Source organism: Semicossyphus pulcher, unplaced genomic scaffold, assembly GCF_022749685.1.
Source record: "Semicossyphus pulcher isolate SPU_LCO1_2020_fin unplaced genomic scaffold, fSemPul1.0.p SCAF_15, whole genome shotgun sequence".
Classification (NCBI taxonomy): domain Eukaryota; kingdom Metazoa; phylum Chordata; class Actinopteri; order Labriformes; family Labridae; genus Semicossyphus; species Semicossyphus pulcher.
In genome coordinates, this window is record NW_027211659.1 from 14,288,295 (window position 1) to 14,316,165 (window position 27,871).

The 27,871-nt window shown below is 41.5% G+C and overlaps 2 protein-coding genes across 3 annotated transcripts in view; one reads left to right on the top strand and one right to left on the bottom strand.

Moving 5' to 3' along the window:
• The window catches only part of LOC138592146 (plakophilin-4-like), a 79,019-nt gene extending 75,537 nt beyond the window's left edge, over positions 1–3,482 (bottom strand). For both annotated transcript variants that reach the window (XM_069662806.1, XM_069662805.1), the window contains exon 1: positions 3,397–3,482. The gene's annotated coding sequence lies outside the window, so the exon portion shown is untranslated. The remainder of the gene's footprint in view (positions 1–3,396) is intronic.
• A 1,376-nt stretch (positions 3,483–4,858) lies between these two features.
• The window catches only part of LOC138592882 (coiled-coil domain-containing protein 148-like), a 28,915-nt gene continuing 5,902 nt past the window's right edge, over positions 4,859–27,871 (top strand). The window contains exons 1-10 of the mRNA XM_069663776.1: positions 4,859–4,913; positions 5,346–5,467; positions 9,080–9,183; positions 11,563–11,654; positions 11,756–11,892; positions 14,691–14,786; positions 14,872–15,053; positions 15,436–15,577; positions 18,696–18,902; positions 27,476–27,616. Coding sequence (XP_069519877.1) covers positions 4,859–4,913; positions 5,346–5,467; positions 9,080–9,183; positions 11,563–11,654; positions 11,756–11,892; positions 14,691–14,786; positions 14,872–15,053; positions 15,436–15,577; positions 18,696–18,902; positions 27,476–27,616 — 1,278 coding nt within the window. The remainder of the gene's footprint in view (positions 4,914–5,345; positions 5,468–9,079; positions 9,184–11,562; positions 11,655–11,755; positions 11,893–14,690; positions 14,787–14,871; positions 15,054–15,435; positions 15,578–18,695; positions 18,903–27,475; positions 27,617–27,871) is intronic.

Consider the following 27,871-nt stretch of genomic DNA (forward strand, 5'->3'; position numbering starts at 1 on the left):
GGACTCCTGCGCCACTCCTTCTACAATCAGTAAAGAGATAGCTTTCGCCCGGGGTGATAATGTGAGTAGCACTTTGAAATATTCAACGAGGTATTACGTGCCCTGTTGAGGTAATTCTGTAGCCAGATAGGCTCAGACAGACAGGATTGTTTGAGCAGTGAGCTCGTAGGAAGTCTCTGAAAGTAAGACAGCATGGCGAGCAAAGCAATGTGGAAAAGCTGCTTCACTGCTGCTGTGCACATAGCAGCAGACACCGACGAGAGGCCGTCTCTCAGACTCAGCACGTCAGGGCCTATGGAGGGCTATTTTACCGGACAAAAATCTATTGTGCGCCTAATCTCTAAAAGCGCTGACATGCTTTGTGTTCTGTATTATCTTTGGCTGTCCGGGATCCAACCAAAGCATGAAATCTGGGGCTCTTTCAGGAATCTATCTACATATCCAGTTAGATCAACAATCAGCCAGCCGCTGCGCATGTCAAGGCTTATCCAGAGAAGCTTTTGCTAGTCTGCATGCAGTCTTCACTTGCAGGATTGTGCTTTAATTAGTTTGATTATAATATATGATAGGAGAGAACGTCTAATATAGGAAAGGGCTGGATGGCAAATGTATGATAATGTTAAGCGCTGAATCCTCCCGCCTATTAATACTGTACTGAATCTTAACAATATATTTTAGATATTAAAAATGAATGATTTTAATAATCCGTCTGCTCGTTGGTTTATTCCATAAGTCTGTACAGATATTACAAATTCACAATGGAAATCTCCTCCTCCAGCACATGTTTTCTCTCAAAGGAGGCAGGAGAGAGTCTTAAGACCACAGCATGCAAATGTGGAGGGGTAAGAAGATACAGTATGTAGGGGTGGGATTTGATGAAAAAAAGATTTTCCACGCCACAGGATAAATAAAGGCTTCTCTCTCTCTTTTCTTTTTTTTTTACCACAATAGCTGAGAGTCCTTCCCAGATTAAAAAAAAATCATACTCCTTCAACATCTTTCACACTATTCAACCACATTTGAATTACAATGCAACCTCTTAAATGATCCATTAGAGATTCTTTAGCGTAATCCAAACATGGACTCGTGAATTCTATTTGTAAGCGTGAATAGTCGTTTGTATTCATGTATCTGCACTAAACTGTGAATACACTGATATCATAAAAGCCCCTTTCAAGGGTTTGTGAGAGAGTAAGTAAAACACAAAAAAAGCTGCCTGCCACTCAGTAAACGCTCTACTTCTAAGAGCACTTGACTCTTGATTGAATTGCGCACATGAGATGCTGACCTTCTCTTGCCTGACTGAGGAAAGAGGTTGATACTTCAGCACTTTACTTAAACGCACACATGCATGCACACTGCACAGACACGAAGCAAATAACAATTTAGTTTCAAGGCAATAACAGCTGTGAGGCGAAGACTGGAAATACTTTCCCCCTTCTTAAAAGAGGGGGGAAATACTTTTTGATCATGGTAGAAAGAAGTAAATCTGACATGTAGCCTAACATAGGGGTGAAGGATTAAGCCTTGATGTCGGGCCAGAATTAGGGGGTGAAAAAAATACAAGGAGGAGAGGCCCGCCAAAGGGCGCTAAACTATTCAACTGTTGTCAGTTCCCATTAAAAAGGAGTCACCATGAAGGGGGTCAAACAACCACACAGACACACAAAAAGGTCTTCTGCAAGAACATTTTCAGTCACAAGGTTGATCTTCATGCAAACTGTACCAGCACCTCCGTTATCAAGAGAGAAAGTTTCAAAAGTATGCATCACTATCTCTTGTACAGCAGGAGTGACAAAGACATGGAGCATGACAGATGAAACTGACAACCAGTTGGCTGACAGTCTAACCTGCTAAAACATCCCTCCTTGTGCCAAACACAGTCACTTCTCACAGTACAAGCAGAAACTACTAAAAAACAAAAAAGAAACAGAGGAAGGAGTGTGACTCTCGGAGCTAACATCCCGCTGTCCTTTCAATTCCACAGTAAACCACCCTCAATGGTTGTCAGCTGTGTGGCAGTGCGTGTCTAGTGCGGTAATGTGAATCACGAGGAGAGTAACATAGTGATTCCTCTCGGGTATGTGTGAGAATAAGTGAGTGTGAGGGTGAGTTCACATATAATCGCATTTGCCATATGCACATTTTCTGTTAGCTGCAAAAGAAATATCTCATGGTCACATCAGTGATGCAGGGAGATAACCTCTCTGCACCTGCATGGCAACAGGAGAGACTTGAAGCCCTGCAGCCATTGTCGTTCGTGTGAAAGCCTCATATGATGAGTGTAAGATGTGACCCCTGGTAAATATCCATCATTGCAAAATTAATAACTGCTTCCTGAACCTTTGCCATGCTGTGATGTAAGATCGACAACAACAATTAAAATTAAATAGCAACTTCTCTATCCCAGATGCAATGTCATTTATCACACTGGGATTTCAGTGACAGTTCATATAATTACTTGTTATTAGACATATTAGTTGAAAGCTATGCAAATTGTTTTAGGTTGCATGTGAAACAAACACTATTTCAAATAAGACCTACTTTTTAAGCCAAAGTGGGACAAGGTTATGGACATGTGCCTTGTGTAAGAGTACAAATCCTGAGTGATTGACAGGATTTGTAGCTACTCCCGAGCTAATTAACCAGGCAAAAAAATGCATTAAATCAGGCCACTTGGCTATATATTTAACAGCTTCCTGGGCAATAAAGGTGAGTCTATCGTGTCCCAAATAGTAGGTTATAATGCGCATTGTAAAGCATTGAGGCTTCCCTCATAAAGAAACGCCCCTGCTTAAAATGCAGATTAGGGTCATTAAATATGGCGTAGTTTGAAAGTAGCGACTGAACGTGAGGTAAAGGTAAGCTTATCTGGTGGGAGCAGAGAGCCTGGATCTCCGCCCCTCGGCGACCTCGCATTCCAGAGATTCCCACACTGTAAGCTCACCTGCCTTTTCCTTCACCTTTAACAACACGCTTTCAAGGACATTATCACAGAAAAGTGAGTTACTCTTCTTTAGGAACAGGAAAACTAACACCGGAGCTGCTTTTTTTTCGGTAGGCTGCGTAAGCCAGCTAAGTTTCATCCCAACGGTTAGGCACGACATGGAAGACAGCGCGTGAAGGTCCCTCAAAGGTGTGCGTTTTCTGGCGATGAATCGGTCACAAGAACAAGATTAGCGTAGTATTAGATACACTCCCGCTGTGAAGAAGCCTCAAGAAGTTTCTCTCGTGCTACATGTTTACAAGGAAATCTTTCACTTTCTTTAAACACTGAATTCGCCACTTTCTGAGTTCAAGAACCCTCCTTCCTCGCGCAGTTTTATTTTTTTCCAACGTTTTCCTCCAAAGTATTCTGCAGTTAGTGAGGCAGTGGGGGGAAAAGCGTTTACATACCTTAGGAGGACTGTTCTTAGGCTGGCTGAGCTGCGGCTCGAATCTGCATTAGTACAGGGAAGTTCATCTGTAAAGTCCTGTCGTTTAGTCCCAGGCATGTGGAAGAGTGAAACGCGCCTCCATAGAGCTACTGCCGAGAAGAGGAGAACAACCCCTCCGCTGCTCCCTGCTTCCACTAGCAGTCCCAGGCAATGCGAGCGTGCATGACGTCAGTGGGAATGTGGGAAAGCAGTGTGCACTGCTGATTGGTTGAGACGGGGGCAAGGGGCGTTCCCAAGGAAGTTCGCATTGTTGAATGGACCAATGGCAGAAGAGATGATAGTTCCCTTGGTTACAAATGTTGTCAACCTATGCACTGCACAGAGAGGGATAGCACAAGGTAAGGTAGGGTTCAGTGGGAAAATGCCAATTTTACTCGTATTTTACTCGCATAGCAGACTTTATCCTAGTCGCCTGTGTTGGTTTTGATTATATTACCATGCCTGTTTACTATTTGTCTTCATAAAAATAGTCCGACTTCAGTTTAAACCTGGCTAATTGAGAAGCTGCTCCTTTGTTACACCTTTCCAGCTCACTGTCTTTCGTGAGCTTGTGTATAAGTTTGTGTGCCCCAGTTCTGTTGTTACACTAAAGTTGGACTACAACTTTTATCTACATTTCTCAATAACTTCCCTTGACTGAAATGCAGGCTTTTTTGTTTACTATTGTATAGGACTAGCAAAATATCTTCTCACTTGAAAGCTGAAACCAAGGAAAAAGTGGTGGAGAAAATTGATTGATCATAAAAAATTGTTTCTGATTGCTTTGGTTGACTGACTAACAAAATACTTGGCCAACTGTGTATTCAAAGGTGTAATACTGCATGTCCCTCTCAAGTGAGGACAGTAACAAATGAATGGCTTATGATAGGCTGCTATATGTCCTGAATCCTAACCGTAGCTTCCATTTGGTGTGAATAATTTAAAGAAATAATCATCTTGCTCTGGGTTAAAAACATAACAGAAGCCTTTTTGTCTTCTAGACGTGAGCAAAAAATAGCAATTATCTTCAATGCATACAGAACAAAGCATTTTCATTTCACTTATAGATTAAATCCGTTCCTGCAAACTTCACACCAATCCATTACACAGTGTACATCTACCGATGCGAGGTCTGTGGCCAAAATTTTTCAAAGCTTAATCCAAAACAAAGACGTAGACGTACCAGCTGCATATCCCATCACACTGCGGCACCATCTGTCTCCTTTGAAACACTGGAACTTGTGAGTCAACTGATTTTCTAGCAATGTCATGCAGACCTTGATGGCAAAGTTTAGTTTTTGATGTCATTATTGCTTTCAGCTTGTATTCTCCTGTTAGTCATTTGAATGATCCCATTAATGCCAGTCTGTGAATTTTGTTTTGAAATGATATATTTGTTATTTTACAGGAACTGTAGCGTATGCAAATACATGTCTCTGGTGATGAGTGGGAAGGATCTGCATGCATTCATTACAAACTACAGAGCAGAAGATGTGGGTAAGTCAGCAGAAACTGGGCCTGAAACATTGCTGACTTGTGACATAGTGGCCCATTGATCTGCTGAACAGATTTGACCTGAAGTCCCCATGTTGAATTCTCCAGGTATTGTGAAGTCTTTGATGCTTTTTGTCAGAGGCAGTCCTGCTTGTGTTTATTCACCTGCCTCTTTGGGTCACAGCTGAAACTGTCTGACACAGTTAGTTTGCTCTCTGCTCCCCCCCCTCCACCTAAACCCCTTCGTATGCAGTCATTTCTAAATTACCCATAAAATCCATTAGCGTTCAGCTGGTGCTGCTCTCTGTCTTTACCTCTCCTTCTTTCTTTGCTGAAGTCAGCAAAAACACTTTACTCCGGACACTAAGAGTGATGAGATTTTCAACAATTCCAATGATCCTAATTTAGTCATATCATTTGCTTTCATCCATGCAGAAAAACTGACAGCACGGATGAAAAATGGTCTCGGCAGCTCAAAGTACAAACCGGCTGAATATGAAAGACTACAAGCCATTGTTGATGCCAAACGCCTGGAGTCTGATCTAATTGGACAAAAGGTAAATTTTGGTTTAATCAATATCACGCCCATGCTTAAAACAGCAGTTTTATTGCAAAATCAATCCCTGTTAATTTTAATGACAAGGTGATTAATGAAAAGAAAAGTGCAGCAACACTCAACAAAGGTTTTTACAGCAAACAGTCCTCATTACCCTCCACAGGAAGAGAAAAACATGATTTCACTGTAAGGTTATAAAACAGCATGTGTCCAATGGTGGTAAAAAGCAACATTTCTTTCTGTTAGTGTACCTTCCTCTCCTCTTTCTTACACTCTACGTAATGTAATGGGATTTCATACCACTTAAAACAGGCATTGCATAACCTTTATAGTTTGTTTAACTACATGAAAAAGAGCACTAATATCGCCGCCATACACAATAGCATTTCCAGTGTCATGAATATTCATTAGGCTGCCCGGGGTTTTCCATAAAACTGATTGAAGTTCATAGTCGACTCTGAGCAGAGCAAAAAGTTAATGCTCGGGGCGGTGAAGATAAGGCTGTTAGACCTGCGGTGTTTTAATTGTTAAACTGTGGCAGAAGCCTTGTAGTATCATTACGGTCGCTCATGGCTCCTTCCAACCCTGCTCTCTGCATAGCCTAGATAAGACAAACTATGTTCAAGTTGGGTAGCCCTGCTGAAAGGCAGGCTTTCTGAGCATCTCCCATTGGTGATGTGATAGACGGTAAATAAATGACCATGAGCTGCCTCGAGCATGAGATCATTTTTGCTCTCCAGGAAGGGACTGAGGCATTAGTAGATACTGAAGCCTTAAAATTTTACCTCATGATAAGGCTTACCAGCAGCACTGTAATGTAAAAAAAAAAAAGAGAGAAGGAAGTGCGTACTTATCACCAGCCTGCACTTCGAGAAAGAAAATATTTAACCCTGAACATTTGGAATTAGAAAGAAAATACAGTTTTGCCAGTGTCAATGCTAACTATAACTAATACTTTGACCATGGCCCCATCAGGAAATATAAAATTGCATAAAAGAAACTCAACAATTCTGACATTCTTCAATGTTTGATTGCTATACTATGAATAGTTTATCCATGCACATAGTACAGAAGATTATTTCTATTCGGTAAATGGTAAATGGTCTGTACTTATATAGCGCTTTTCTAGTCTTTGTCACCACTCAAAGCTGCTTTTACACTACACACACACATTATACACTGATGGCAGAGGCTGCTACGTAAAGTGCCCAACTGTCAATCAGATATCGCATTCATACCCGTTGGCTAGGCCACCGGGAGCAATTTGGGGTTCATTGTCTTGCCCAAGGACACTTCGACATGTAGCCTGAGGGAGCTGGGGATCGAACCTTCCGATTGAAAGACGACCGACTCTACCACTGAGCCACAGCCGCCCTATTTCAAGTTCATAGTTCAAGAAAATTTGAAGCAGTAAAGTACAAGAGCTTTAATTAAATTAATAGGAAGAATTAACACCATTATGATTCTTAGTTCTCAAAGTTAACCCTATGTATTTCCAGTGCACCGCCAACAACAGCAAACAGGTCTAATTAGCCCTAATAAGTGGAAACATGGGCTGCATGGTGATGCAGTGGTAAGCACTGTTGCCTCACAGCAAAAAGGTCCTTAGTTCAAGTCCCGGTTCGGACATAGTTCTGCGTGGGGCATGTTCTCCCCGTGCATGCGTAGGTTCTCTCCAAGTACGCCTCCCACAGTACAAAGACATGCTCGTTAGGTAAATTGGTGACTCTAAAATTGGCTGTAGGTGTGAGCGTAAAAGGTTGTCTGTCTCTATGTGTCAGCTCTGTGATTGACTGGCGATCAGCTCAGGGTCTACCCCGCCTCTCGACCAATGACAGCTGGGATATGCTCCAACCCCCCCCCTGCAAAGTGGTATAGATCAATTACTGTATATATAGACGGACAACACATCTCCATCTAATATCATTGTACGAAATTGATGCCAAAATGGCCCCCGTGATAGGCACTGCCATCTCACGCTGGTGACACCATTTGGAGCCGGAGTTGTGCAGTAGAGATCCGCAGGTGGCCACTTCCGCTAACCAAGATTATCTTACTTAGATTATCGGGGAAAGAAACAGCGAAGATCCCGCACGTCGGCGTATTTTACAGCATAACAGCTTCTCTGTGTTGGTCTGAAGCAGACGTTCACAGATACGGAAACTTCAATGACTGTAGTGATTGTTTTAGGTACATCTCCTCTAGCCGGTCCTCCTCTACTCTGCTTATTCAGAACAGATCGGCTGCAGGAGCCGTATTTGTCAAGAGAGCTGTCAATCATCATTTTTACAGCATCAAATAAGTAATCAACTGATCAAATAAACTTGTCAGAAAAATGACATCTTCCATCCATCTTTTTACACAGCCTATGGTTTAATGAAGGATGGATGGATGGAAGTGATAACATTTATGTGGAGATGCACATAGCTTAAAAAAAGGTATAAAAATTAGATTGAGCATGTCATTTTTGATAAAACCAGTATTTTTTAAAACAAAGAATAAAAGATGAGTACTCACTCAAATGGTTTAAATTCTACTTTTGACAAAAAGCACTTTGTAACCTTGTTAAAAAAGTTATTATTAAAATATGAACAGAATTCTGGTTTCATAGTTAGTATAAACTTGATAACTTGGATATTGAGGGATTGTTTTATTTGGCACAGTAAGACTAAATTTCACTTGAGGCACAGTTTTTGTAGTTCAGCTGAGTTATTAGACAGCCAATGCAAATTAAGATCACCTACAATTCATTTCTTGGAAGAGGCCTTGGATGACATCAATTTGGCCTTTTTCTTTCCGAGCAGCGCTAGTTTCAAATTGTCTGCTGATTCCAATAACTATAAAATGAATGACACCCTAAGGGTACTCCTTCAGCACAATATATTTAAACTTCTTTTACAACAAGAGCAGCAGCAAAATGTTATGAAGATAGTTAGCAATGACATAAATCAACACTCTAACTCCTTCGTATTAATATGAAGTGGATCGTACCCATGTATTAGTTATGTGAGATTTCCTTTTGTACAATTATCTGAGCCAGTGGCCTGTGTGTGAAAACACTGATAGGAAAGCGCTCTGAATGGGCCTTGTTCTTTCAGGATGAAAAGATAAACAAATGAGAGTAGATTAAGATTTCTGCCCACCTCGTCCCCCCCTCCTAATAACATGCCTCATGCGTGTCATGCATGTTCCAACTTGATTGTTTTAATTTGCAGCTGTTTATGTGGCTGTATCGCTTTGGAAGTGATACGGTTTCAGTTGAATTACCTCAATTTATGAGCCTCTCACAGACACAATGACGCTAATAAAGGCTGAGGCAGACGGCTGTATAAAAATACTCCTAATGTGCAGAGTGAGGGAACAACTTATTCTTATCTATAACGTACGAAAATGACCGAATGCAGCATCATGATTGATTCCCTCTACAGTTGCTATTTCAGTGTCATAAAATGGTCCAGATAATTGATGCATTAAAGCACTCCGTGTTCATTTTTGCTGGGATGAAAGTCGATTTTTTGTAGGTTGAAATAATTGCCATTGCTGAATTGATTGCAGGTATTGCTTTATCATATTCTATATTATGTCTGATGTGCATTAAACCTTTGCCTTGTAGGTTCAGAAGAGTCGCTGCGCAGCCAAGGCGACCAAAGAGAGCTCCATATTACGGCAGCACAGACAGGTGTGGAGCAGAGAGAGCCCCAGGCTGCAAAAGGCTGAGTAAGAGCCCCCTATTACTCCCTGTCATTATCTGCTGCAGTTTTCTGAATCTGCTATTACACTACGCAACCGTTCCAGTTAAGCCCCGTTGAGCCCATACAGGAACCTGCATGAAGAAATAAGCCTGATGAGAAAAGGTATCAAGGAGAAAACAAGAAGCGAAGGAAGATTGGAGCTGATTTTCTTGCAGCGATGACATTGAATTAAGGGGTGAGCAGCAGAGAGAAGTTGGGGGTTGGAGCTGTGCGGTATTGAATGGAGGAATACACTCATTCTGTGCGCTGACGCAGAAGTGTGGGATTGGGACCCCAGCGGTGTCATGCCTTGTGAAGTGAGAAGGGCAGCGCTAGCTCTGGGGTGCAGCTTGTTTGGCTGCGTAATGACTGTGTCTGAGCCACCCAAGGTTAATGATGTACACAAGTGTGAGGCTCAGTAATGAGCCCAGTCATAAGGATGTGCCACTGCTTGCAACTCTCTCTGCATATATCCAGTTAAATTACCATGGGATTCAAAAGCCACCTTGTCAAAAGGGAAACAGACGAAGATGTCTCTATGGTTACTCTTCCTTTATTAACAATCGCATCAACCCCCGTCTTGTTATTTTGCAGCACAGATCCTGTCCTGTGTGCTGTTATTTACTGTCCTCCCAGACCAACCCTCGCTTCTGGTCTCGAACTTTTTATTCTTTATGGTCCCTAACAAAAATAACTAGTGATTTTAACATAAATCTGAATGATCTCACATACAGTGACTCATGAAACTTGAGTGCAAAACTCTACTTTAGAGCCTTGACTTTATCCAGCATGCCACAGGTATTAGGTGTTGCTACTACTAGCAACCAAAAAAGCAAAAGATATATCTAGAGGCGAAATGTCACTCTGACACCAGAACCCAGTGTAAACTCCATGAGCTTGCTACTGTATAACATTTTTCAGATTTAAACAGCTTAGTTAATGAAATGTTCTGTTTTTAAAAGCAGCCTGACTTTTGTTTTTAATCAAGGGAAAATGGAGATTCGATAAAGTATCACCATTGATTCTGTTTGTGAGCTAAATATGTACAGCCGCAGAGAGAAAGTGTAAAGTAAAACTGGTCCATCATTATATCTACAAGTAAGAAGTAATGTCTTTTAAATCCCATCCCGTTCCCCATCCCTCCAAAACATATGATAGCAGATTGAAGAAGAATGCAGTCGAGGAAAATAACAAATACATTGATTAAGTGCTGTACTAACCTACAATCTTGAGGAATGGAAATTGGAAATGTGGTCTACTGCTACTGTTGTATATTTGATGGTGATCTGTTGGGGAGCATACAAACAGCCATCAAGTTGACAAGAAGGAGGAATATCTTGGTCGCTAACATTAGCTTAGCAATACTCCGAGCTAATGTTTGTTTAGACGTGACAAGAATTTTCTTTTTGTCACCATTAAATAGTCCCATTTTGTTCCCGTCTTTACATCCTCTCAAATGTTATATAATGTCGAAGATTTTCATTCAAATAAATGTCTGTTAAATCACTATCTATTGCCGAATGAGGTAACACAATGGTGATTGAGCCTATGGCCCACTGATGAAAGCCTTTGCATTTGCATTATATAGTATACTGGGTGTCTGTGGCGACTTTCATGGAAAAAATCACAAGTGGCAGCCAGTAAGTGACGCCACCCATGTACAAAAGGCCGTCAAACAGCTGTGATTGCACGATGCGCCGCGAGACCGGGAGCAGGCACGCGCAGCAGAGATCCGAGCGCAACATGTGGACGAACTTCTGTTGTTGGAATAATCAACAGATCGAAGCGACGTGTGCGTGAGTCCTTGAGAACCAACCACCTACACATACTCGTATAGCCCATGTTTGTACTAATTTAAGCCTTTAAAAGGAGAGAAGTTGTCTGCGTCCCTGTTTAACAGACACACCTGGAGTGGGAAATCAGGTCCAGCCACATGTGAAGAGCTTATACAATCCTTTAGCCCTCACTTACAACACAGCAGTGGTTGGTCTGCCAGAGAGGGTAGGCGGAGCTAAGCGCCTGCTTTTCCGGTCTCTGCAAGTGTTGCGAGTAAACAGTAATCTACTATGGCTTAACAAACAAAGAAAAGATGGATGACTACAGATACAACTTCAAAAAGAAGTGAAAATCCAAAGAAAAAGAAACAAATGTGACGCTCAGAAGAAGGCAAACAGTCTAAAAAGGAAAGCAACCGTCAGTGAGGAAAATCAAGAGTTACAACCGGAACTAACCATGGACGTCTGGGACGTATGCGCCCGCAATTGCCTTTTATCGCCATCAGGTGCCGCCAAATAGAACGAAACTGAAAACTTCGAGATCTTTAAGTCATTTATGTTCTCTTTGTATGCATTCCCTCATGAAACAGGGAGAAGGCTGAGATCGACCTCCATGATTTCCTAGCGACGATCAGGCCAACTGACCGAACAGACACAGCCATCTTCTCACTGCAAGAACATGGTAAAAGCACAGGTTTTCAATTATTATAAGTGTCACAATCAGTCTCTGCTGTTTATAAGTCTTCTACTAATATGTATCCTTGTGTATCTGTTTGGATTCAGCGCTGCTCCTAGAAGAGGAGCGGGAAGCTTTCAGGAAAGCCACTGTGGTGCCTGTTCATGATCTCAAGGGTGACCTGAGCTTCAGACGTCAGCAGCCCAGTGCGTATCGATCAAAGTGGGAACAAGTAATACAACAGGTATTTAGTGATAAAGAACAGAGCTGAATTCGCCATAGTAACAGCTGAATTAGTAGATAGAATCAGCAGAATAGCGAGATTTCTGAATCCTAATAAGATAAATAAATTCAGTCTTTTTCTGCACTCAGACATTCAGCCTTTTGGAATTCTTTGCATCTTACAACTCTGCTGTCTTGACTGTTGGCGAACCACTGAAGAGTATTTTTTTCCAACAGTGCTCTCAAAGCCCCCGACGATGAACCCTGCCAAACCAAAACAGTCCATCCTCCACATCTCACAGAACTTTAAACTCCCCTGCTTGTTCACACAATGATCCCAGCTTGCCCACAGCGTTGTTTTCGCTGCCCAAGAATCTCTTGTTTGTGAGATATCCACCGCACCGAAGTCACAAACTCTTGCCTTTGACTCTCAGAGGCTTTATGCAAGCGCCAGAGATGAATGGTGAGATTAAGGAGTAAGCGGGGGTCTTTAAAGACAGACTATACTTGGAATGAACCGTCTGCCAGCCATTTTGTCTCCTCTGTGAGGCTCACTCATGCTTATTTCTTTCCCATGACCTCCTCTACTCCTGCTGGCCCACAGCCCCTACCCACCTGATTGCATGGGCACAATAGGAACGCTCCTCACTCGCCTGCCTCACACACACACAGTCATGATGCCTCATCTTGTTGTCTCTCTTTTACCCCATGACTTATAACCATATTTCCTTTTACTTTTTTCCCATGCAAAACTTCTCTTTATAACTCAACATCCAAAGGTGCATAATAACTACATTTCCATCGCTGAATGATTTAAATGAAAAGTCTGAACAAAATGGGCACTAGGTTAAAAGCTGCTTTAGGAAAGAGAAATCAACAGTTACAGAAAGACTGAAGTCTACCCCCGACATGTTCCCTGAAATGAGGCTAAAGCTGAAACTGAAAATAATTGCAATTTTTCTTCCCATCAGTTTTAATATAAAAAAATGTATCTACCTTTAAACTACTACTGTAGTATATGGACTGTAAATGTTAACTGTACTTATATGGCGCTTTTCTGGCCATCACAGTCACACCGATGACTATGCTACCAGGAGCAACTTAGGGTTCAGTGTCTTGCCCAAGGACCCTTCGACATGTAGACTTCCGATTGAAAGTCGACCGACTCCACCACTGAGCCACAGCTACCCCCATACAATTATATATATATATGTCTAATTTACAGTAAGGCTTCCCATCTCTATCATGCATCAATCCTATCCAGACCCACAGCTTCTTCTTTTCTTCTGTTTTATTGCATGACAAAAGACATTGCACACAACAATGCAGGAAAGACAATTACAATGGGTACAGTCTGTGGTATGACGTGTGTCAGATGGATAGGAGGGAAGGGAAAGAAGAAAGAGAGAGAGAGAGGGAGGGAGCATGTTTCCTCATCAATGCTATACTCATATTATTATCATTGCTAACCCTAATAATAGTATTAACTATAATAATTATTATTATCATCCTCATATTAGTAACATCAATACTTCTTATAACAATGACAATGATTAATTGTGCCATTGCAATAACAATTAAGGCAGGAGGAGTGCCATCCAACCCCCTGGCAGCTAAACCAGAATGTAGGTGCTGTCAGGGAGCTGCAGATCAGGTTCAGTCCAGCAAGGTCAAACAGAATACCAGTCCATTTTTGTTCGCTTGTGTGCCATAGATTATTTTATTTATTTAATTGTATGTATTTTAAATAAATCTTGAGGGTTTGCTCAAAGTCTCGCATAGGGAGAACATGTAAACCCCACACAGAAAGGCCCACTTCATCCAAACCTTCCAACTAGAAATCTTCTCGCTGTGACGCAACAGCGCTAACCACTGCACCACCGTGCAGTCCTATTTGACGATGTATTGATATAAAATGTAGGTTGGGCATGCTGCTTGCCCATAGCTTCTGTGTGCATATAAAGTCCATGATTTATTTTCTATCTTATGCAACAAAATGATAGAGCTTAGGATTGTGTTTGGAAAGAATACAGTGTTGCAAGAACATTGCATCTATTGACTCCTCTGAACTGCTGAACTCTGCTGTAAGTGGGTTAAGATTGAAAAAGCAATGTCATGTGTGCAACTGAATTGACCGAACAACAATCGACGAGTGTCTAACCGGCTGTAGCCATGCTTGAAGAAAAATAAGACCACTCTGTGAAAGCAAACAACAAGATGCGGGAAAGTAGACTACAATGAACCAGGATACTGTAGAAGTCAATGGCTGTCACTTGGAAAGAACCACTTTCTTTTACTGCACTAGCTTTTTGAAAAGTATACAGCGAACTGTTTCTGCTTTCATACATCCGAAAGACGTGTTAACATTGATGTGTTTCATCCTTTAATTCTAATCTCTGTGTATCAGAAAAACTACAAATTTTATGATCCCCGTCTCCATTCCTGCCGGTTTTCCTCCCTCTGATATGTAACATCCTGGGAAAGAAGCCGTTACCGAATACTCGCTTTTACTGAATCACTCTGATGATAAACGCATCTGAGTCTAGACGTCTAAGAGAACACGGGGGACCTGAGTTCAACCATTAATGTTGATCTGAGAAGACATTGCATAACAAGACGGAAGAAAGTGTTACAGCCGAGAGCTGTGATCTCTCGAGTCTGCTCTGAGGATCCCCACAGTCTCTGATTTGTTTAAGCTGTAAGAAGAAGAAAGGAGTTTCTTTCTCGGAGTATTATTGATGTCAGACATGAAACTCTCGCTGCCATGTTTGTATTCTAAGCCTGTGTTTTACACATTTCTTTTTATGTCTGAATCAACAGATTAACTTTGTGAAAGACCAGCAGGATGGCATTATTAAGAAGCTTCATGCAGAGTACCTGGGCTTGGAGGAGGAGATCGTTGGCCTTGACTTGGAGGTAAGGTTCTCTCTTCTGGTTCTAGATTTCCTCCAACTTCCATTCAATGTTCTAACAGGATTACAAGTCTTATTTTCATCTGCAGAAATATCTTACAAGTACGTCAGAAACTCTGGTGAACATGGACGACGTTCCATGGGAGGTTTTGGATTCACATTGCCCTTACCCAGAGCTGAAGGACTCCCTGATCCAGGCCTTCCAGTCCCTGTCTGAAAGGTACCACAGCAGGCTGCAGATCCTCCAAGAGCAACTGCAAAGCACTGACAGGTAAGTCCAAAGACATCTACACAGACAGCTTTGTTTCCAAGTACTTACATATTGATTGAAAAAGACATTTATAGTGATTTTTGCAGCTTTAATGAAATACATATGGCAACACTCCCTTCAATATCTTAGTCTGTCTTGATAGAAATATGCTTTCAATGATTTAAATCCAAGTACATCTATAGGCAGAAAGATTAAAAATGCAGCAGGACTTTAACAGCATAGTGTTGCTCACTAGGAGGTTGATTATATCAATGTTCCACAGACACTTATTTCCATACAGTCACTATATAGCACTGTTAGCTTTTATAAGTAGTGTAATTTATCAATATGCACTTGCAGGAAATTAATCATGATGTATTTTCTGGATTGAAATCTGTCTCAGGTCTTGCGGCTGGTGCGAAGATGACCACCATCGCTTCCAGTTCACTTTATTTCAGTACACTCTTCAAGACGTACCCAACAACAGAGCGCTCTGCATGGACATGCTGCAAAGACTTTTCCCTGAAAGAAGCAGACAGGAGCTGGTCAGTATTTTTGCAGATAAAATGTGATACTTACTGACGCACCTTTAAAAAACTTAAAGTCATCATCTATAGTTTGGATAATCGGATATATTTTGAGACAATATTTCAAGCAGAAATTAGCCGTAAATGTGAAGATGTCCTCCTTCAGGTTTCCTTATTTAATATTAAATCGGCATCTTTCAGTTTTTAACTGATGGCCGGACAAATTGAGGGATTTAAAGATGTTGTTGTAATGGACATTTTTCACTCTTTTGTGACATCTCGTGGACTACACAAGTCTTGGGAAGATTAATTAATTCTAAAACTAATTGTTCATTCAGGGATATTTTGCTGAGAGCAATGCTTTCTTTTCCAGGGAAGTTTGTGATTCCAATCATGCAGTTTTATTTTCACCTTGGAGCTGCTTGGCACAACAAGAGTGTGATCCCCAATTGTAGGCTTTGCCCCTCGGTCTGCAGCAAGATTTATTCTGCTGGATAAATTAGGGCCCCTTGCCCTCTGCCCCTTGTAGTTTTTCTCCATGATCCGACATGCACACATACATGCACCGCTTCCACAAACGGATGAAACACACCATATATGCCTTTCCACACACCCACATCTAAAAATGAAACTCCCTTCCTCAGTCTGAAGCATCCCTGCAGTGTGACTCCCCGGCTCCCTGATCAATGAGGCTCAGCAGCCTGAACTGAGCTGAGACAGACACACAGATAAGCGTGGACAATGATTCGCTCAGCACGCCGCAGGATGTGCCATGTCACCCACTACTGTGGACAACTCGCTCACGCCACCGCCCCGGCATCGCCATGACAACCGCCAGCCCCCTCCTCTTGCTCCCCTCCCCTCGCCCCGCACCCAGAGACCTGTCCTCATATCAGTTCCAGCTGGGTGCTGCATTTAGAGCTGTGATCGTTCAGCCTTTGGGGGGTGACAGGAAGAGACGTGTTTCTCAACAGTCCTTCTCTTCACTTTTCACCTCCTCTGAAGCAGCGTTGATGTAGTGCGCTGATGTGGTGCTAAACCCACCTTATTCAGCTATTAGTCATAATTAAGCTAGCTTGCATGCAGCGGATAATCAGCGTGCACTATGTATTGGGAGGATGAGACCTCGCTGATGAAGTGCATTAAGTGCTATTATGATAACAAAATTTGGAAAAATGATTTCATACACTTTTGTTGTGGCAAACTACAGTAAATTAGGGGAACAAGTAGAACATTGATTAAAATCCATTAAGCTCAAAGGACAGTCCCCTTGTTAGGAGTGCTCTGCGACTGGGAGTGTTTGCTCCATTGGAAATAAAGGGAGAGAGTCTGTTTGGCAGCACTCTGCAGTGGGCAAATACTGTATATGCTTTGTATTTGTAGAATAAAGTAGCTCTCTTTGTTTTTGCACACATGTGGTTGTCGATTAGAAACTCTATAGTTAGCCCTTCAATTGCAGAATGGTTTCTATGGAGTCTTTCCGTATGTTGGTTTTCTTCCTCAGGGCGATGAAGGCTCTTCTTGTTTGACTCCTAATATTTCCCTCCCTTTTTTAAGTTCCATTTACAGGCAGACACATCAGAATGAAAGCATAATTTTCTGTTGCTTTTGTCAGCCTTCTTTAAATTCTAACACAACCGTTTTGTTTTATAGGCAGATAGCAGATGTGAAATATTGCCGCAGCCAAAGGGTTTGTGCAGTGTAACAATTTAAGGGCCTTGGTGATAAATCAGCTCCAAATGCTCGCCTCAATTGCTCGCATAACCCGGTGTTTTGAAAATGTTATTTTTATTGTTTGAGGGAGAACCATTCTTTGGAGTTTCACTTCATGCTTTGGAAAAAAAAAAATATGGCTTTTATGAGAGTGTCATTTCAGTTTATTTCTTTTATAGTGCAGAGAAATATCCAAAGGAAGGGAGAGCAGAAGAAGTTTTCGCTCTTTATCCAACGATATTGGAAGTTTGTCCGACCATATCCTACAATTAAAATCCATATCCATATATGATCCACTTTATACTGCATGTGGATGTATTTGGACATGTATATGGACACATTTAGATTTTCCTTTTGTCTCTCTCTTTCATTATCATCAGATGGTGGCACTCTACCTAGCCTAGAGTGCACATCTCCCTCTGCTGGATGGGGCTCTTTACTGTCCATTATGACTTACTCTGTGATGTTCTATCATAACAAGTAGGAAGCCAACAGAGCACCTGCAGGATCTCATAGTAATGCACTCATAATGTGCCATAGCAACAGTGGAAATAATTCATACCGCATGCGTTTTCTGAATATATCTGGGAGGACATTTATATTCAATCTTTTGTGTGGCTCAGTCCTGTTGGAGACAGCACCCCACGTAAGGAATGAAGATGCAACTCCTGAATTTAAGTGTGCACTGCAGACACGATGCGGTGAATGCTTCCACCTATATTGTATTAACGTACTGGCAACAGTGCGTGCATGCCTATGTGCAAACACACATTGCATGACAAGTGCGGCGACTCAATGAAGGCGAGAGTCGTGAAGGAGAGGACGAGGGAAAGTGAGGAACAAAGGGCGGATCTTCCTCAACTTCTAAAGTTGTGCATTAATAAACAGGATTTGCTCGACTGGCTCTGGCACTTTGGTTCCGTTGGCAGGTCTGTCAGCTCACTCATTTTCAATAAAACCAGTCAGCCGCCTAATGCCTTCCCACCGTCAGTTAGCCGCCATTAGCCCATAGATGAATATCATTCCCTCTGTTCCAGGGAAGCAGCCAAGTGATGCAGCCTCTGTGAGCGCTGACACAATGATGAATAGCTACAGGCAGCCCTCACACAGAAAGGAACTGTTTTCCTTCAGGACATTTCACAGCCGGGAGAGACGGACCATTTTATACACCAGCAGAGCTGAATGTGACACAGAGTTTTCCCCATGGGCCTGCTGCCATTATTACAGACAGTATATCATGTAGGGGTGTTTGTGTCTGTTTGGATATCATCAATTTGGCACAACACTTTTTGCAATACATCAGTTCTTTATATTTATATATGTTTGTTCTGTGTTTACAAGAAAAACTAACACACTTGTTGAATTAAGACTTTCATTTAAACCATCTCATTTGCCAACAATACCTCCTTCATGTGTTTTCCAGATGGAGCATGAACGTTTATGGGACTGGCAGCGCTTCACCCAGGCACAGCTGACAGTGGTGACCCAGCAGTGGCAGCGGGACCAGGAAGAGCTGCTGGCCAGAGCCCTGGTCACCCTGCAGGAGGCGACACATGCCCACCAGGAGGAGCTGGAGCTCCACAGAGACCGGCAGCACCAGCAGGACATCTGCTCGCATCTTAGAGAGAAGGTTAGTGTCAGGAGCTATCACCTTCCAGCTTTATGAGACGGCACTTTTTATGTTAGCAATTATGCTACAGCTCTCTGCCTCCAATCCATTTTTTAATCCCTGCAGGAAGTGGATCTATAACTTTAATTTAATACTTGTTCATTGTGCTGGAGCTCACCATGTATAGGCCCTCTGTGGTCCTCTTCTCCACCAGTCTGATCTATAAGACTCACTCCCATCTACTGGTGTAGTGGACAAACTTAAGCTGTTTCCCTTTATAGGTTTAGCAGCACTATCTTTTCCAGCAATCATGTTTTTTAATGAGTGATAGTTGCCGTGAAAAGCATATGAGAGAGCAGACAGGCAGCAGCAGCGTCTGGCTGCCTTCTTGCGTACAGTATATCTGCTGACGCGGCTGCCTTTTTCCGCCAGGCTGCCTGACAGCATCTCTCGCTTTAGCTGCCACTTGGGATGGGCTGTGAATGCAAACAAGCTAATAAGGATGGTCTTGCAAACATGATGTTGCTGTCTCGGAGGGGTGCTAGTTCACACTCACACAACAAACAAGTTACTCATGTGAACACATCCATGTCTTGCTGATGCAGTGCTGTACAAATTGAATTTGCTTTGCCTGCTAGTTCTAAAAAATAAATGGGCCTTATGTCCTGTGGCTGATTAGATAATAAGACACTCTGATTAAGTGGAGTACTGTTGGTGTGGGTTTATCACATGACACTTATCGCTTAACGTAATGTTTTAATTCTCTGCGGGGACATTGGAGCATATTATGCCCTGATTTATAGGTAATTTATAGGTCAAGCAGGTGTTTCGGGACAATAGAAGAACAAGAACATATTATGATTTCTCTCATAAGGTGCTTTTGGTGTCTAAATTTACTTCCGGGGTAATTGATTTACCCCCTGAAAAGTTCCTGCTTGGGAGTAGTACTTTCCAAAGGTCCAGGAACTTTCAGGGCGGGGCCTGCAGTGCTGATCGTTTGTGATTGGTCGAGTACTCGCAGTGTTTTATTTCACCCGCTGCTGCAAGCTCATTGTTATCAATGCAGTAAAGCATGATCAAAAACAGCACACGCTGAATCTCCTCCATGCTAACAGGCTAACTGTAGTGTTGCGCAAATGATGATACCGACCCATTCGCACGTTTTATGGCGTCATCTTTGTTGTGTGGCCTTCATCTTCTTCTTACCGCCACTTACTGAACTGGCGGTGTAGTGCAGCTACTTTTATTGCTTCTCCATACGTCTTTGGCCTGATTTGCATAATCTTCCATGGGCTTTAGGCCGCTGTGGAAACGCAGACAACAATGGGCCACAGGAACCCTTTAATTCCTTGAAGAGAAGTTCCTGGACCTAAAAGTTCCTGGTACTTTTGGTCGAAAAGCACCTTTAGTCATGGGCTTCACCACCTGTAGTTGATTTTTCACATCTGTGTCACACGTAGATAAACAAGATTCTGCAACAGTCAGAGACCAAGATATATTATATTGTCTCACACGAGGCATCTCAAAGTACCAAATCTGGCCTGTGAAACAATTTCATAGCCCAGTTACGTTTTCCCTCGTCTTTTATTGCGTTGTTATAATTTCATTTTCTTGCAAGGCTGCAAAAATTGTGGCTTGCAATAAAAATTGGCTATTATTTCACAAGCTGCAGCTTACTGTGGAGGTTGTAAACACTTAAGATGGGGCGGACAGCGCTGTGATTTACTGCAGTGTACCTGATGCCTGACACCAAAATCTGTCTCACTCTAAACCTAAAACAAAGTTTGGGCTTAGAGACAGTTTCAGTGGAGATTGATAACTGATTATTTTTTCATGGTGTTCATATTTTACTGCTGCCTATCTCCTCTTAAAGGGGAAATGTGTGGTACTCTTGGAGCACAATTGCAAGTGTCCTATTACAAAACAGGCAGAGCAGTGTAGGTAAAAGAGAGAAGAGTGAGAATGGGGAATGTTCACAGTTAGAATTTCTTGCAGTGAAAAGAAACACTCATGTGTTTGTATGTTCAAAAAGTCTCGTTAGGACAAAGCAACATCCCTAATGACCCCTGTTGCCTTAAGTGTCATTAAAAAAAAAGAAAAACTTTTAAGGAGTACTTGTGCCTAACTTTGTGAAGTCATGCTCCCACGCTTTCTAACAATCAGCAGCTTGCAGATTCTTTCACTTTGACTAACATAATTCATCTTGTTGGACAGGACGTGTTCTGTACTTTTTCTTCCTAACTTGCTTTTATTGTGCAGATGGTTAACATGGAATGTTTTTACACGATCCTCCAACGTGCACTTTCTTTACTACTGGGGTAAGTGAAGAAGTACATTCAAGGGCAATAATCACTTCACATTCAGTTCTGTCAGAATGGAGCCACTTTAGATACATCAGCAATGACTGTGGCATAATAAGGTTCTGTAAGGAAAAAACATATCACAAGTTCTTAAAATGATGGTATGTGTATTCAAGAAAGCCGTATGCATCTGCAGTCTCCTTTTTTATTGTATTTTCTTTAAACCAACAGGGAACTTTGATTTTCAGTATCTTGAACCTGCGTTTGAACATAAACAACACGCCTCTGACTAAAGCAAATATATTTCTTTGAGTTTTGTTTTCACAGTTCTCTGAGGCAATAAAAAACATAAAGTCACATCGCCTGTCTAATTCCCATGACTTTTCCACATCCACATTTTTGTTTATTCAGTGAATGTGCACATATTGGAGTTTGTGTGGAGGCTCAGATGGACGCCTGTTTGCATCTAATCTCTCTTTCCCACTGCCTTTATCATCCCTGCACAGCGACACAGCAGAGAGGCAAGATGGATTCTCCTCCCATCGCATCTGCCACTTTTACCGCTTTCTTTCTGCAGCTGCTTCCTCTGACCATAGTAACTCTCCTGACTCTACCGTGCGTCATTCACCTCCTGTGAGATCGCACCCCTTTCTCTGCTCTAAATTGATTCATATTTTGTGTGCTGTCAATATAGTTTCTATTTATTAGCAGACTGGAGAAGACTGGTGCAATGTACTTGGCACGCCAGCTCTAAATTTATCAAAATGTATATTGTGTGGTGGACTCATGGTGTGCATCAGGGTCTATCGTTTAAGAGAAAGTTCATCCTTTACTGTTTCACTCTGCTTTCCACATTGTGTGGTTTATGTGTACTTGTACCACATGGGGTACTTCTGCAGTAGCTAGGGGCTATCTGAAAGGCTAAATTAAATAATGCAACCCAACTAGTTCAACAAAAAATGGATAGTGTGATTAACAAATATTACCACGTTTGTTAAGGAGAAAAATGTAGCAAATACAGTTACAAATTGATGTGGTCCTAGTGTGAAACTGCACACCTGAGTAATGAGTATTTGAAATGGATAAGAGTATAAAAAAATATATAGTTCAAACTGTAGTTAAAACAGTTATAGTTATCAAAAAGTAATAGATAAACAGTTGAAATAGTCAGCTAACAGTAATGGGTAGGCTAAACAGTTGAAATTGTTTGTTAACAGTACCAGCACATTTGAATAGGTAGCTAACAGTAACTAACAGTTGAAAAAGTTAGCTATCAGTAATGAGTAAACATTTGAAATAGTTAGCTAACAGCAAAAGGACAGTTGAAATAGTTAGCTAACACTAATAAGTAAATATTTTAAATAGTAAGCTAACAGTAATAGGAAAACAGCAGAAATAGTTAGCTAATAGTTATAAGTTAACATTTTAAATGGTTAGCTAACAGTAACAGGTAAACAGTTGAAATAGGTAGCTAACATTAACGGGTAATCAGTTGAAATAGGTACCCTACGGTAATGGGTAAACAGCTGAAATACAGTAGTTAGCTAACAGTAACGGGTAGACAGCTGAAATAGGTAGCTAACAGTAAGCGGTAAACATTTGAAATAGGGAGCTTACAGTAAGGGGTAAACAGTTGAAATAGTTAGCTAACAGTAACAGGTAAACAGCTGAAATAGGTAGCTAACAGTAACGGGTAATCAGTTGAAATAGGTACCCTACGGTAATGGGTAAACAGCTGAAATGCAGTAGTTAGCTAACAGTAACGGGTAAACAGTTAGTTAGCTGACAGTAACGGGTAGACAGCTGAAATAGTTAGCTAACAGTAACCTGTAAACATTTGAAATAGGGAGCTTACAGTAAGGGGTAAACAGTTGAAATAGTTAGCTAACAGTAACAGGTAAACAGTTGAAATAGGTACCCTACAGTAATGGGTAAACAGCTGAAATACAGTAGTTAGCTAACAGTAACGGGTAAACAGTTAGTTAGCTGACAGTAACTGGTAGACAGCTGAAATATTTAGCTAACAGTAACCTGTAAACATTTGAAATAGGGAGCTTACAGTAAGGGGTAAACAGTTGAAATAGTTAGCTAACAGTAACAGGTAAACAGTTGAAATAGGTACCCTACGGTAATGGGTAAACAGCTGAAATACAGTAGTTAGCTAACAGTAACGGGTAAACAGTTAGTTAGCTGACAGTAACTGGTAGACAGCTGAAATATTTAGCTAACAGTAACCTGTAAACATTTGAAATAGGGAGCTAACAGTAACGGGTAAACAGTTGCATTTGTATAATTTGCAACCCATTCATAACATATTTGAGTGGTGTCAGTGAAATGATATTTGCTTTAATAGGTCTGGAGGGTATGTTAGACATAAATAGTTTTGACCCACTGTTTCATCTAAATGACGTTGATGAACAGTCTGGTCCCAAAGAAATAAGTGAAATGACCCTGATTTCTTAACACTGCATTTCATGGCACTAGAAAAATTACATGTTGGCACCAGAGAAACAACGCCAATGAAAAGTCAATAAGGATCTGACAGAATAACTGTATAATAGAGACCATTTTGCCATAGTTTTTTACTTATTATTGGATTTGGCTATCCCATTATAAAACGTTATTAAGAAGATTTATAATTGCTGCAATGGTTGTTACTGTGGTGTAATGTTGGCTTAGGTACATTACTTAGTTGTTATATGTTGTAGCTGTGATTATGCAAACAACCACCCTTCACACCCACACCTCATCTTCTCTGTGTCTCCATGGGTTCAGATGAGGGCATATATTGGATGATTTTTGGTCAGTGCTGATCTGATACTGACCTCATTAAAGAGGAGGACCAAGGCTGCGTGCTGCCAGCTCTCTTCTGTGGGAGGTGTAGTGGGATGAAAACCAGGGTAATTGATTTCAGAGTCCGCTTTTACCCTTCTGTTTTGGAAAGGGCAATGCTGTCACACAGACCCCAGCTTCTTCTTTAGAAGGCCATGCAAAGACGAGTGGCTGGATTCATGTGTTTGGACACAGATGACATTACTGATCGTATAGCAGTGGTTGTCTTTAAATAGGAGCTCCAGATGTGATATACAGCATAAAATATTATATAAGGTAAATTGAAATGGATAATTAAGATAAGTAGTTAGAATTTCATGCATGAAATGCGGTTTATTTCATTCCAATTTATCTCTGAAAGACAGACTCTTCTTTTCAAATCATCAGCTGTTTGTTCTGCAGCGCTCTGGCTGCTGTAATTAGCTGGCATTGTTCTCAGTGTTCCTGTTCATTCCAGCCTTTTATTCTGTCCTTGCTTACGTTTTGCCTCCCACTTATGTCTCCCTCCCAGGCATCTTTGATGAGCGATTGGGTTTCCCACATGAGTAAATAAAGCCTGGAGGGATGACAGATTGTTTCAACATGCTCAGGTGGGAAAAGGGATGAGGAGGCCAATAGGACAAGCAACACAACAATTGAAAAGAAGAAGGATATTCATAAGACGGGAGGTTTTCTGTTATTGAAAAAGCTAATTCTCTGTTTCCTGCTCTCCGGAGTTCATTGCAATATTAACTCAGCTCTGTTTCAGATTTATTTATGCCAAGATGATCTGTGTGCCCTTCATGCAGAAACCAGTATTCTCTAGACACCGTGTATTCGCAGATCCACTGTCGTTGAACGACTAAAAAGTGCAGCTCTTCATCCCACTGGTGGATGAATGAAATAAGCAGACTCCTAGTAGTTGAGACAGTGCGTGGGCCACACAGTGTTTGAGCTGACAACTCTCTGAGGATTTAATTGCTCATATTTGTATAATTTTTCAGATTGGTGCATTTTGGACCTCAGGAAAATTCTTATTACTCAAGCTGCTAACACAAAGTAATTGCATGGTTTCATGTTTCACATCCCCTAATGGACATTCTTTCAAGTCCCTAAAGCTGCTAGAATCTCACAGCAATGACACTACTTTTGCATAAGTTAATTCCAGCCCGTTTCATTCTGCTACTATACATCTCAAGTTTGCCTTGATAAAATCTGCAGTAGAAAGTTTTGATGGCTGCCGAAACACCCCCTGACAGAAGACATCATGATAACTGTACAGTTATATTAACAAAGGCTTTGAGCAAGCTACAGTATGCAGATAAAAAGGCCGCCATTCTTTTGTCATTCTGACATCTCTGCAGTCGTTTTTTTTTTTTGTGCCGCCATGAAAAAGGATGGCGTCCCATTTTCCTTTGAATTCACAGAAAAAGAGATTCCAGTGACAAATTACTGTAGACTGTACATAATGACCGTTTTATTCTCTTTGTGCTCCCTAAAACGCCTTTTCATCTCTGCCTAAAAGGGAAAATACATTCAGCCACTATGGCTCATACAGTGTTCATTGTGGATCTCAGCTAAGGTAAGATACATTTCAGATTGTTCTGTGAACACTGCAATCAAACTTTAGACTTTTTACTTTGTGATATCGTAAAAAAAGACAAAATATCTGTTGCATGTTTATCTTTGTAAAATCTGCTTTACAGACCCACCCACTGGGTTGTTTACACACTTTATCTCTCCCAAGATTCAAACACGCAGGTATCTTATCTGGGCCAGGCTGGAGCTTGATGGATGGTGTAATTATGGGAGCTTGTGTTTCTAAATTTTAAAAAATAAGGCATCTTTAGATTTATTTTCAGAGCAACTTTGGGGACAGAAAGATTGGTGATAAAGGTCCTGTAATTGGACTCAAACAAGGGCTTGGAATTACAATGCACATGCCTCTCCTAGGTTAGAGCCCAAGACCAGCAGGACATCCCAAAATGTGGATCCTGTGTATTTAAAGCCTTTATATGCACTTAATGGAAGAAATATCTCACCACAGGTGCTTTGTTTCCAATTGCCAAAAACTATGCTGTAGGAATCTTTTAATGCTACCACTCTAGAAGTAAAGAGAATCATTAACTATGACATTTACATCCCGGTTTGGACGTAAGGGACCTTTCTGTGTGGAGTTTGCATGTTCTCCTTGTGCACTCGTGAGCACAGCCCTGTGATTGACTTGCAATCAGTCCAGGGTGTACCCCGCCTCCCGCCCAATGACAGCTGGGGTAGGCTCCAGCACCCACACGACCCTGGACAGGATAAGCGGTATCAAAAACAGGACAAATGAACAGAGCAATACCACTGGAACACATCTACCTACAGTAAATCTAGCTGCACAAATATTAACATAATGCTGTCATCATCATTACTCAGTCAGCACTCACTTTCACTGTTTAGATTTGCTCTTCTGGTTGCAGTATTCCATTTTAAACAAACCATTTCAGTATAATAGAGTCCTACACGTCAGTATGAGAGAACATTTTCACCTCTAAATATGAACCCTGTCGCATCTCAACGCTGTCAAACTGACCTGCATTATAGCCTCCATTGTTTTATAACCTCTCAATCCAACAGCTGCTGCTCTCTCTCGAGCAGACATGAAGTATGATTGACTTAGTGATACCGCTGGTGCTAATGTGCGCGAGCGCATGTTAATTTGCAGTTCATTCCTTCAGGGATTCCTAAGCTGTCCTCTGATAGATCTGTGAATCTGTCCGCCCGGTCGGAATGCAACACTTTAATACCCGGCACGCCGCTGAGAGAGGCTGCTGCATAACAAACCTGTCACTCACCACCCAGCAAATGTGGACAGTTGTGTGTGTGAGTGTGTGTGTGTGATAAGTTTAGACCGTCTGTTTCCAGATATCAAGCTGAGCGAGCGAAGATTGCTTTCTCTGCAAACAATTTTAGACTAGAAATATTTGTCAATGGGAACATCTTTGTTTGGTTTTGGTTTGTATGATATTGTTTACACACATTCAAGCCCTTCAAATTTGATGGACAATGACATATATTTATAATCAGTAAGTTTCACATACGTTTGCTGCATAAATGTAACCTAAAAGTTATCCTCGTAACCTTTACAGTTTAAAAGTTGTGTTGGGATTGAGGTGAAAATGTGTCACTTTTTCTTGACTTATTGGAGTTGTGTATAAAACCTTACCTGAGCTGCTCTATGGGGAAAACACCATTTGTAATAGGGCTCAAGCAGAAGAGGGTTCTTCCTGATTTAATGCTTTGACAGCTCCTGAGGTGATCCTAAAGCGTGAACGGCAGTTTCAACACCTCCTCTAAAGTCCACGCCACACTTTGGCACCCTGGCATTGAGGCTCAGCTGGTCGTCTCGCTTTGAGTGATTCACTCAAAAGCAGCTGTTGATGGACAATAACCTGCTCTTTGTTTCTCCCCTGTGTGCATTTGCATGTGTGCTTGCAGCTGCAGCGGTGGCGGGCCCGGCAGGAGGAGGTGGAGAAGCTGGAGGCGGCTATAGCTGCGAGACAACGAGAGGAGGAAGAGGCGAGGTTGAAGACGGAACAGGAGAAGGAGACTGCCAAAAGATCAGAGCAGAAAGAGAAAGTAAACACATCGTCATCACGCTCGTCACAATGCATGTGTCACCTTCTTCCTGCAGCACTTATGCATATGAATGTGTCTAAGCTTAAGTCAGTCGTATGCTTTAATTTTAAGGCAGACAAACTTTGTAAAAATATGCTTGAATTGAATTAAGACATTCCATAAGAAATCTCCATAAATAGGTATATAACAGTAACTCTTTCTGCATGATGGATGGTATTATTAAACTATGCAAACTGCATCCATAAGTTATTTTCT